We start from the raw sequence: 12,263 nt of genomic DNA, 5'->3' as shown, positions 1-12,263 counted from the left end.
AGTGCTTTGGGAACAGGGCCCCTTTTATCCCATGAGATACATTTTGGAGTGGTGAGAAGAAAAATGAATTAAAAGACATAAGGTCTGGCTTAGGCTGGGAGGAGTGGAAGAGTGTAGGCTCTAGACTATTCCAGACCAGGGGACTAGACCCAGCAAGGTCACTTAATCAGTCTTGTGAACTTGAGACATTTGCAAGTTAGTCACCTGTAAAGGGAGTCTGCTAAATCCTATCCTGCGTGAATGTTGGAATGTTATGTACTACATGTAAAGCAGTGGCATACTCATTAAGAAATATTGGGTTTTTGATGTATGGCAGTTATGATATTATTATGAACCCCCAAAATACCACCCTCCCATCAGAGTTTATTTTTAATCCAGTAGGTAGCAGAGAATATGCAGTCCACTAGGGCAAAAGAAACAAATACTCACAAATGAGCTAAATCAAACTTTTATTTCTACGTAAAGAAAGTTTAAACAAAATAAGGCAAACCACGAGTTAAATGGCTTTTACTCTCTGTTTTCTCCATTTTTTCTTCCTAAATACTTTCTGTGGTCGCCTTTCACATTTCCATGACAATGTCTATTGCAGTGCCATGTTTTCTACTTCTGGATCATACAGAAAATATAGATGGTTCGTGAATTCCTTTTACATATACCAAAACTGTAACTTTAGAACTTTTTAAACAGCAATAAGTATGCAAGCAGTGGTCATTCACGAATTCCTATTCTTAAGAAAACACACTATCTATTACAAGAAAAAAACATTGGAAAAAAGCTAAATCAATCAATAATATATAGAAGTTACTAGTCTAAAACAGGAAGATAAATAAGATCTATACTTTGTTTCCTCCACCCATACTACTCTGCACTATTTAGGAGCCTGACTGCTCTCTTCCAAAACAAAGTGAGCAAACTGCCCGCGGCCTCCCTCCCTACATGTGGGAGGAGCTGCGGGCCTGGGCCCTGGAAGGGGCTCTGCCCTCAGCAACAGCTGCAGCCCTGGCCGCGGCTCTCACTGCTGCTCTCTCTTCCTCATCTTTCAGAGCCTCCTCGTAGAGATCTGGTAAGGCACTGGGGACGGTACCGATGATCTTGGCCAAAAACTCCAGCACTTTCATCTTGCTGGTTTCAGTGTGGGCTCTCGGGCCCCACAGGAACTCATAGCGCGGAGGATCGCTGTCGGGCACCTGGCGGTACGTCAGGTACTTCTGCTGCACGAAATCTTTGCTGATGAGCTTCCCAGGATCCCCGAAGATCAAGTGCCTTCTCCCAGCATGGTAACCCAACGCATTGAGGAATTTCCAGAGCTCCTCTTCGGTGGCACGGTTGCCCTTCGTGAAGATCGCGCCCAGGACAGTCATCAGGAGACCGGACGTGGGCATCTTGAACTCATCACTCGGACTTCCGTCGCTGGGGAGGGCCATCTTGCTGATGAGGGCGTAGGAGTGATTGCTGGGGTCGACTTCCTTCAGCTCGAGGCCAAAGACCGCCTCCATGATACCAGAGGCTCTGCTGAGGATCTGAGGGAAGTGCTTCTTGTACTTCTTGTTGAGAGTCTTCAGCAGTGCTGCCTGCAGGATGGGCTCCTTCGTTATGTACTTCTCCAGCAGGAACTCCACGAACATTGTGGACTTCCTGCTCAGAGGATCTCTGCAACTCCTGCGAGTGGAAGGTGCTGCCTGGGAGGTACCTGCACTTTTCTCATCTTGGCTCTGGGCACCCTCTTCAGATCCTGGGCATGAAACCCCTGCATCACGAGAGGTAGTGGCTGGGGCTCCCTGAGGCTCCTGGTGAGTGCCTGCAGCAGGGGAGCTCGGGGAAGTATCCCGAGAAACAGAAGCGGGGGAGGAGGGCGACTCTTCTATCTCTTCTGCTGCCGCCGCCGCCACCGCCTCCTCAGTGGCCTGGGCACCCTTGAGACTCTGAGTCTCCCTCTGGGCCTGGTGGCGTCTCTTGCGGGCATGGCGCTTGTTCCTCCGGCGTCGAGGCATGATGACACAGGTCAGGGCCAGCAGGCAGGAGTGTGCGCAGGAAGGCAGGCAACGAAGGCACCTGGGGGAGGGAAAAGGAGATGCTGTGAGCACCTTCAGTGGGGAGATTCCTGTCTGGTTTTAACCAAGGCCGCCTCTGCAGGGTCCTTGAGGGCACTGCCCCAGGACCCACAGGGCTCCTGTTCTCCTGCTCAGCCTGTCCCCTGAGACCCCTGTGGCGGACGGTAGAGTGAGCCTTGGGGCACAGCCAGCCAGCCCTGCCTGGGCGGTACTGGGGTGACAGTGGGGGCTGGCAGGGGAGGTAGGTCCCCACGGTTCCCATTCAGAGTCGGGATGATAGTTGTTGGCAAGACTCCCCCACCCCCCCACCCCATCCCCTCTGCTGCTCTGAAGTTGACACCACCATCTTCCATGACACCCAGGAGGAGGAAAGGAGGGAGCGTTCGGCCCACCACCGAAGGGTCCTGGGACCCTCCCTTCTGCTGCCTGGTGGCTGCCCCTTCAGAACAAAGCTCTACCCTCCCTCGGACCTGGCAGAGGAAATTTCGGGCAGTCTCAGCCTGACAGTCCTTTCTTGGGAGTCTAAGGGCTGACAGGAGGGGAGGAAATTACGGGTAGTCTCAGCCTCACAGTCCTTTCTTGGGAGTCTAAGGGTTGACAGGAGGGAACGGGCCATATTCTCTCTTGCCCCTTCTCTTCGGGGTGGGTGACTCCCTTACTCCTCACTCGGGGTCCTCCCTGGACGGCCGGTGCAGCCTGGAGCTCCTCTTGCCCCGAGGGCCATCTGCTCGCACCAGCGCCGGCACCTCCTTGAGTCTCATTCGGAGGCAGTGAGGGTGACCACGCGGCTGCACGTGGCAGAGTTTTATCAAGCCTGCAGCGTGCGGCAGACAGGTCGAGGCCCTGTGGTTGGCGGCCCCACTGGCCCTCACTCAAGGGCTTGGGCTGACTCTTGGGAGTGCTTAGGGACGCGCCTTCTGCTGGCCTGCACCTGTCCTCTCAGACAGCAGCCCTCCCTCCGTGTGTGGGCAGAAGGAAGCGGCTGACAACAGGGGAGGGCTTCTGAGGTGCCCTTGCGACGAGGAGGACGGTTCTTGCCCTGACTCCTCCCGTGCCCTGGAAATCCTCCCTCTGCTGACCTGCGGCCAGCCCCTCAGGACAAGGCCCCCTCCTCCCTGTGTCTCCCGCGTTTGTCCGTCTGTCCGCGTTCGCAATGAGGGAGCCCCTCAGTCTTTAGACCTGCCCGGAGGCTCCCAGGCCGACATCAGGGGCAGGGTCCGTGTGGCCGCCATTCTGGGGTGTGGAGCCCCGCGGTCCCCACGAGGCTCCCGTCCTTCACTCCACAGGGCCTGGGGCGCTCCCTCTACTGAGCTGAGCCAGGGTCCAGCAGCCTCAGAGCGAGGCCTTCCTTGCCCGAGACCCCGCGGGGGAAGCGGATGGACTTTGGGCCTAACAGCCAGGCCCGAGCCTCTGGGGCCGAGAGCAGGGGCGGGGTGGGCGGGGCCTGTGTGGCCGCTTCTTTTCGGAGGGAATGGGGATTGGGGGTGTCGGGGGCGTGTCCCCGCACTTCTAACTGGGGTCACCTCACACCTTGACACCTGACGAGACGTGGCTCTCCTCCCGTGGCTCTCCTCCCGTGGCTCACCCTCGGTGGCTGGCAGCTCTCAAAAATGGCGCGCCCCCACAGTGCGGTCAGGAGGATGTGACATCCGGTCATGCGCATCTGGGCTCCAGGCGGACAGCAGGGGCGGAGCCGGGGCGGGACAGGGCGGGGCGGGGGGGGGGGGGTGGTTCTGGGGGAGCTTCCTGTAGGCCTGGCACGAGGGCCTTTCATTGACTCTTGGCGGGTCCTGGGACGTTTCCCTCTGCTGAGCTGAGTCAGCAGGCGTCACACCTTGGCTCTCATTTCTGTCGGCACCCCCAGCCGGAAGTATCTGGGGCCCTGAGCCTCACAGCCATGCCTGGGTCCCCCGAGACTGACAGTGAGGGCTCTTTGGGGCCCCCTCTTCTATGGCGGATGCTGCTCTCAATCCTCTCTCAGTGTCTTCTCTTGACTCCCTGTAGGTGCTGGGCTACCTCCCGTCTGCTGACCTGAGGCCAGGGCCTCACATCAAAGACATCAACTCCCTGAGACGGCTGGTGTGAAGTGCAGGCACGTCTCATCTGGACACTTCTGCCTGGAGCCTCCCAGAGATGGCTGCTGCAGGTAAGATGAGCTGAGGGGAAAGGAGGCGAGACTCTCTTCTGTGGTTTGGAGCCCGTCAGGTCTCACTCAAGGTCCTCACGTTGACTGCTGGCAGGGCCTGGGATTCCTTCCTTCTCTGGTATGAATCCATCCCTGTCCCCAGCCATGCCCCACAGAATCCCAGAGGAGTTAGTGAAGGGGTGCCTTAGCCTGACACTTCTCACTGTGGTCTCTCTTTGTTGACATCAGGGGCATTGCCCAAAAGTTCAGAAATGAATTCCTGTCCTTTTGTACAACTACTGTGTTACTTGCTTTTGTCTTTTAGTCCGTGTGCGATAGTCTATTAAGATGATCACTTAAAAAGGCCAGTTGTCATGCACTAAGAAAGTTTCAGATGGTTATTTCACAGCCTGTGGACCATACTGCCACATCCAGCCCAATCTTTGGTGTCCCGTGCTCCTGGCATGCGGGCTCTGAAACGCTGCCTCAGATTCCTTCAGTGAAGCAGTAGAGATTCATGGTCCCAGAGCACAGTGGAAGAATCAAGGGCTCAACGTTATAGGCTTTTCTCTAATCAATCCTGTCATCTGCCTCTCTTGCAGGCTATAGACCTGTCTCGAATTCAGGGCATCCCCCTACCTGCCCACACTCAGGTTCTAGTTCAGTGGAGACTTATTGTCCCTCAGGGATTATTTAGTTTTGTGTTTTTGTGTTTGTTAATGTTTTTTCTTTGTTCCTTCTGTAATGTTTCTGTGGTTGATTTTGGGTACAGGAAAGAGTAGCCCATGTTTGATTGTCATCACCTGCTATGGATGAGGTACTACATCTGTAAATAAATAAAGGAAAATCGACATTCTTACAATATCTGTGCCTCACGAATACACATAACATACTATTCTGGTTGAGACTTCTTTTTCCTAAGTCAATCAGGAAATTCTTATTGTTGCCTCCATGTAGATTATATACATTTTTGTATCGTTTCTTTCTAGGTATGTTTTTTATATTGTTGCTTTTGTCTGTGGTGTATTATGTTTTTTCTTTTTTTTGTTTTTTTTTAAACAACTTTATTGGATTATAATTGTTTTACAATAGTGTGTTAGTTTCTGCTTCATAACAAAGTGAATCAGTTATACATATACATATGTTCCCATATCTTCTCCCTCTTGCATCCTCCCTATCCCACCCCTCTAGGTGGTCACAAAGCATCGAGCTGATCTCCCTGTGCTTTGCGGCTGCTTCTCACTAGCTATCTATTTTATGTTTAGTACTGTATATATGTCCATGCCACTCTTGCGCTTTGTCCGAGTTTACCCTTCCCACTCCTCGTATCCTCAAGTCCATTCTCCAGTAGGTCTGCATTTTTATTCCCGTCTTGCCCTTAGGTTCTTCATGACCATTGTTTTTTTTTTTTTTTTTTTTTTTAGTTTCCATTTTTTTTTTTTTCTTTATGTTTTTTTTTTTTTTTTTTTTTTTTTTTGATTCCATATATATGTGTTAGCATACGGTATTTGTATTTCTCTTTCTGACTTACTTCACTGTGTATGACAGTCTCTAGGTCCATCCAGCTTGCTACACATACCTCAGTTCCATTCCTTTTTATGACTGAGTAATATTCCATTGTATATATGTGCCACATCTTCTTTATCCATTCATCTGTTGATGGACGCTTAGGTTGCTTCCATGTCCTGGCTATTGTAAATAGAGCTGCAGTGAATATTTTGGTACGTGACTCTTTCTGAATTACGGTTTTCTCAGGGTATATGCCCAGTAGTGGGATTGCTACTATCCCAACTATCATATGATATTTCTATTTTTAGGCTTTTAAGGAACGTCCATTTTGTTCTCCATAGTGGCTGTATCAATTTATATTCCCACCAACAGTACAAGAGGGTTCCCTTTTCTTCACACCCTCTCCAGCATTTACTGTTTGTAGATTTTTTGATGATGGCCATTCTGACCAGTGTGAGATGATATTGCATTGTAGTTTCAACTTGCATTTCTCTAATGATTAATGATGTTGAGCGTTCTTTCATGTGTCTGTTGGCAATCTATATGTCTTCTTTGGAGCCATGTCTGTTTAGGTCTTCTGCCCATGTTTGGATTGGTTTGTTTGTTTTTTTCATTTTGAGCTGCATGAGTTGCTTGTATGTTTTGGAGATTAATCCTTTGTCAGTTGCTTAATTTTCAAATATTTTCTCCCATTCTGAGGGCTGTCTTTTCATCTTGTTTATGGTTTCCTTTGCTGTGCAAAAGCTTTTAAGTTTCATTAGATCCCGTTTGTTTATTTTTGTTTTTATTTCCATTTCTCTAGGAGGTGGGTCAAAAAGGGTTTTGCTGTGATTTATGTCATACAGCGTTCTGCCTATGTTTTCCTCTAAGTTTGATGGTGTCTGGCCTTACATTTAGGTCTTTAATCCATTTTGAGTTTATTTTTGTGTATGGTGTTAGGGAGTGTTCTAATTTCATTCTTGTACATGTAGCTGTCCAGTTTTCCCAGCACCAATTGTTGAAGAGGCTGTCTTTTCTCCACTGTATATTCTTGCCTCCTTTATCAAAGATAAGGTGACCATATGTGTGTGGGTTTATCTCTGGACTTTCTATTTTGGTTCATTGATCAATATTTGTGTTTCTGTGCCAGTACCATACTGTCTTGTTCACTGTAGCTTTGTTGTATAGTCTAACGTCAGGGAGCCTGATTCCTCCAGCTCCGTTTTTCTTTCTCAAGATTACTTTGGCTCTTCGGGGTCTTTTGTGTTTCCATACAAATTGCGGAATTTTTTGTTCTAGTTCTGTGAAAAATGCCAGTGGTAGTTTGATAGGGATTGCACTGAATCTGTAGATTACTTTGGGTAGTAGAGTCATTTTCACAATGTTGATTCTTCCGGTCCCAGAACATGGTATATCTCTCCATCTATTTGTATAATCTTTCATTTCTTTCATCAGTGTCTTATAATTTTCTGCCTACAGGTCTTTTGTCTCCATAGGTAGGTTTATTCCTAGATATTTCATTCTTTTTGTTGCAATCGTCAATGGGAGTGTTTTCTTCAGTTTCAGATTTTTCATTATTAGTGTATAGGAACGCAAGAGATTTATGTGCATTAATTTTGTATCCTGCTACTTTACCAAATTCATTGATTAGCTTTAGTAGTTTTCTGGTAGCATCTTCAAGGTTCTCTATGTTGAGTATCATGTCATCTGTAAACCGTGACAGCTTTACTTCTTCTTTTCCTGTTTGAATTCCTTTTTCTTCTCTGATTGCTCTGGTTAAAACTTCGAAAAGTATGTTGAATAAGAGTGGTGCAAGTGGGCAATGCTGTCTTGTTTCTGATCTTAATGGAAATGGTTTCAGTTTTTCACCATCGAGGACGATGTTGGCTGTGGGTTTGTTATATATGGCCTTTATTATGTTGAGCAAAGTTCCCTCTATGCCTACTTTCTGGAGGGTTTTTATCATCAGTGGGTGTTGAACTTTGTCGAAAACTTTCTCTGCCTTTATTGAGATGATCGTATGGTGTTTCTCCTTCAGTTTGTTAATATGGTGTATCACGTTGATTGATTTGCATATATTGAAGATCCTTGTATTCCTGGGATAAACCACACTGGATCATGGTGTATGTTCCTTTTAATGTGCTGTTGGATTCTGTTTGCTAGTATTTTGTTGAGAATTTTTGCATCTATATTCATCAGTAATATTGGCCTGTAGTTTTCTTTCTTTTTGACATCTTTGTCTGGTTTTGGTATCAGAGTGATGGTGGCCTCGTAGAATGAGTTTGGGAGTGTTCCTCCCTCTGTCATATTTTGGAAGAGTTTGAGAAGGATAGGTGTTAGCTCTTCTCGAAATGTTTGATAGAATTCGCTGTGAAGCCATCCGGCCCTTTGATGTTGTTTGTTGGAAGATTTTTAATCGCAGTTTAAATTTCAGTGCTTGTGATAGGCCTGTTCATGTTTTCGATTTCTTCCTGGTTCAGTCTCGCAAAGTTGTGCATTTCTAAGAATTTGTCCATTTCTTCCAGGTTGTCCATCTTATTGGCATAGAGTTGCTTGTAGTCATCTCTCATGATCGTTTGTATTTCTGCATTGTCAGGTGTTACCCTTTTTCATTTCTAATTTTATTGATTTGAGTCTTCTCACTTTTTTCTTGATAAGTCTGGCTAATGGTTTGTCAATTTTGTTTGTCTTAAAGAAGCTGCTTTTAAATTTATTGATCTTTGCTATCATTTCTTTGATTTCTTTTTATTTACTTCTGATCTTTATGATTTCTTCTCTTCTGCTAACTTTGGGCTTTTTTGTTTTCTTTCTCTAATTGCTTTACGTGTAAGGTTAGGTTGTTTATTTGAGATTTCTCTTGTTTCTTGAGGTAGGATTTTATTGCTGCAAACTTTCCTCTTAGAACTGCTTTTGCTGCATCCCATAGGTTTTGGGTCATCAGGTTTCATTGTCATTTGTGTCTAGGTATTTTTTGATTTCCTCTTTGATTTCTTCAGTGATCTGTTGATTAAGTAGTGTGTTGTTTATCTTCCATGTTTTTGTATTTCTTACAGATTTTTTCCTGTAATTGATATATAGTCTCATAGCGTTGTGGTCGGAAAGATACTTGATACGATTTCAATTTTCTTAAATTTACCAAGGCTTGATTTGTGACCCAAGATGTGATCTGTCCTGGAGAATGTTCTAGGAGCACTTGAGAAGACTGTGTATTCTGTTGTTTGTGGATGGAATGTCCTATAAATATCAGTTAAATCCATCTTGTTTAAGGTATTTAAAGTTTGTGTTTCCTTATTTTCATTTTGGATGATCTGTCCATTGGTGAAAGTGGGGTGTTAAAGTCCCCTACTGTGATTGTGTTACTGTCATTTTCCCCTTTTATGGCTGTTAGTTTTTGCCTTATGTATTGAGGTGCTCCTGTGTTGGGTGCATAAATATGTACAATTGTTATGTCTTCTTCTTTGATTGATTCCTTGATCATTATGTAGTGTCCTTCTTTGTCTCTTGTAATAGTCTTTGTTTTAAAGTCTATTGTGTCTGATATGAGGATTGCTACTCCAGCTTTCTTTTGATTTCCATTTGCATGGAATATCTTTTTCCATCCCCTCACTTTCAGTCTGTGTGTCCCTTGGTCTGAAGTGGGTCTTTTGTAGACAGCATATAAACGGGTCTTGTTTTTGTATCCATTCAGCCAATTTGTGTATTTGGTTGGAGCATTTAGTCCATTTACATTTAAGGTAATTCTCAGTATGTATGTTCCTATTCCCATTTTCTTAATTGTTTTGGGTTTATTATTGTAGGTGTTTTCCTTCTGTTGTGTTTCCTGCCTAGAGAAGTTCCTTTAGCATTTGTTGTAAAGCTGGTTTGGTAGTGCTGAATTCTCTTAGCTTTTGCTTGTTTGTAAAGATTTTAATTTCTCCATGAAATCTGAATGAGATTCTTGCTGGGTAAGAAGAAGTAATCTTGGTTGTAGGTTTTTCTCCTTCATCACTTTAAGTATGTCCTGCCACTCCCTTCTGGCTTGCAGAGTTTCTGTTGAAAGATAAGCTGTTAACCTTATGGGGATTCCCTTGTGTGTTATTTGTTGTTTTTCCCTTGCTGCTTTTAATATTTGTTCTTTATTTAATTTTTGATCCTTTGATTAATATCTCTTTTGGTGTATTTCTTCTTGGATTTATCCTGTATGGGTCTCTGTGCTTCCTGGACTTGATTAACTCTTTCCTTTCCCATATTATGGAAGTTTTCAATTATAATCTGTTGAAATATTTTCTCAGTCGATTTCTTTTCCTCTTTTTCTTCTGGGACCAGTATAATTCGAATGTTTGTGTGTTTAATGGTGTCCTAGAGGTCTCTGAGATTGTCTTCAATTCTTTTCATTCTTCTTTCTTTCTTTTTTTTTTTTTTTTTTTTTTTGCGGTACGCGGGCCTCTCACTGCTGTGGCCTCTCCTGTTGCGGAGCACAGGCCCCGGATGCACAGGCCCAGTGGCCATGGCTCTTGGGCCCAGCCACTCCGCGGCATGCGGGATCTTCCCGGACTGGGCCACGGACCCGTGTCCCATGCATCGGCAGGGGGACTCCGAACCACTGCGCCGCCAGGGAAGCCCTCATTCTTCTTTCTTTATTCTGCTCTGCAGTAGTTATTCTCAGTCTTTTATCTTCCAGGTCACTTATCCGTTCTTCTGCCTCAGTTATTCTGTTATTGATCCCTTCTAGAGAGTTTTTAATTTCATTTATTGTGTTGTTCATCACTGTTTGTTTGCTCTTTAATTCTTCCAGGTCCTTGTCAAACGTTTCTTGTATTTTCTCCATTCTATTTCCAAGATTTTGGATCATCTTTACTATCATTATTCTGAGTTCTTTTTCAGGCAGACTGCCTATTTCCTCTCCATTTGTTAGGTTTGATTGGTTTTTGCCTTGCTCCTTCATCTGCTGTGTGTTTCTCTGTCTTCTCATTTTGCTTAATTTACTGTGTTTGGGGTCTCCTTTTTGCAGGCTGCAGGTTCGTAGTTCCCGTTGTTTTTGGTGTATGTCCCCAGTGGCTAAGGTTGGTTCAGTGGGTTGTGTAGGCTTCCTGGTGGAGGGGACTAGTGCCTGTGTTCTGGTGGATGAGGCTGAATCTTGTCTTTCTGGTGGGCAGGTCCACGTCTGGTGGTGTGTTATGGGGTGTCTGTGGCCTTATTATGATTTTAGGCAGCCGCTGTGGTAATGGATGGGATTGTGTTCCTGTCTTGCTAGTTGTTTGCCATGAGGTGTCCAGCACTGTAGCTTACTGGTCGTTGAGTGGAACTGGGTCTTGGCGTTGAGATGGAGATCTCTGGGAGATATTTGTCATTTTATATGACGTGGAGCTGGGAGGTCTCTTGTAGACCAGTGTCCTGAACTTGGCTCTCCCACCTCAGTGGTATAGCCCTGATGCCTGTTTGGAGCACCAAGAGCCAGTCCTGCACACGCCTCAGAATAAAAGGGAGGGAAAAAAAGAAAGAAAGAAGATAAAATAAGTATTAACAAAAAATTTTTTTAAGTAACAAAAAGAAAAATAGAGAGAACCCTAGGACAAATGGTAAAAGCACAGCTGTACAGACAAAATCACACACAGAAGCATACACATACACACTCACAAAAAAATAGAAAAACGGAAAAAAACTTGATATCGTTGCTCCCAAAGTCCCTCTCCTCAATTTGGGATGATTCGTTGTCTATTCAGTTATTCCACAGATGCAGGGTACATCAAGTTGATTGTGGAGATTTAATCCGCTGCTCCTGAGGCTGCTGGGAGAAATTTCCCTTTCTCTTCTTTGTTCGCACAGCTCCCAGGGTTCAGTTTTGGATTTGGCCCCAACTCTGCCTGTAGGTCGCCTGAGGCCGTGTGTTCTTCGCGCAGACGGGTTAAAGGAGCAGCTGCTTCGGGGGCTCTGGCTCACTCAGGCCGGGGGGAGGGAGGCATACGGTTGCGGGGTGAGCCTGCAGCAGCAGAGCCCGATGTGCACCCTGCATTCTCCCCGGGGAAGTTGTCCCTGGATCACGAGACTCTGGCAGTGGCGGTCTGCACAGTCTCCCGGGAGGGGAGGTGTGGAGAGTGACCTGTGGTCGCACACAGGCTTCTTGGTTGCTGCAGCAGCAGCCTTAGCGTCTCATGCCCGTCTCTGGGGTCCGCAGTGATAGCTGCAGCTCGCGCCCATCTCGAGCTCCTTTAAGCAGTGCTCTGAATCCCCTCTCGTGCACCAGGAAACAAAGAGGGAAGAAAGTCTCTTGCCTGTTTGGCAGCTCCATACTTTTTCCCGGACTCTGTCCTGGCTAGCCGTGGCGCACTAACCCCTTCAGGCTGTGTTCACGCAGCCAACCCCAGTCCTCTCCCTGGCTTCCGACCTCCGAAGCCCGAGCCTCAGCTCCTACCTCCCACCTGCCCCGGCGGGTGAGCAGACAAGCCTCTCGGGCTGGTGAGTGCTGGTCGGCATGGATCCTCTGTGCAGGAATCTCTCTTCTCTGCCCCCCGCACCCCTGTTGCTGTGCTCTCCTCCGCGGCTCCGAAGCTTTCCCCCTCCGCCACCCGCAGTCTCCGCCCGCGAAGGGGCTTCCTAGTGTGTGGAAAGCTTTCCTCCTT

At 46.6% G+C, this 12,263-nt stretch overlaps 1 protein-coding gene across 1 annotated transcript; it reads right to left on the bottom strand.

Annotated features, from left to right (window-relative positions):
- Positions 1-932: 932 nt before the first annotated feature.
- LOC114905580 (melanoma-associated antigen B4-like) lies at positions 933-1,991 on the bottom strand. Its single transcript, XM_029239884.1, has one exon. It carries the CDS (start codon positions 1,989-1,991, stop codon positions 933-935), a length of 1,059 nt encoding a protein of 352 aa, XP_029095717.1.
- Between the last annotated feature and the right edge of the window lie 10,272 nt (positions 1,992-12,263).

Source organism: Monodon monoceros, unplaced genomic scaffold (genome assembly GCF_005190385.1).
Source record: "Monodon monoceros isolate NGI ecotype Baffin Bay Population unplaced genomic scaffold, NGI_Narwhal_1 Super_Scaffold_22, whole genome shotgun sequence".
NCBI classification, from domain to species: domain Eukaryota; kingdom Metazoa; phylum Chordata; class Mammalia; order Artiodactyla; family Monodontidae; genus Monodon; species Monodon monoceros.
Note: the sequence above shows the minus strand (reverse complement) of the source record. Positions and strands in the feature narration are given on the sequence as shown.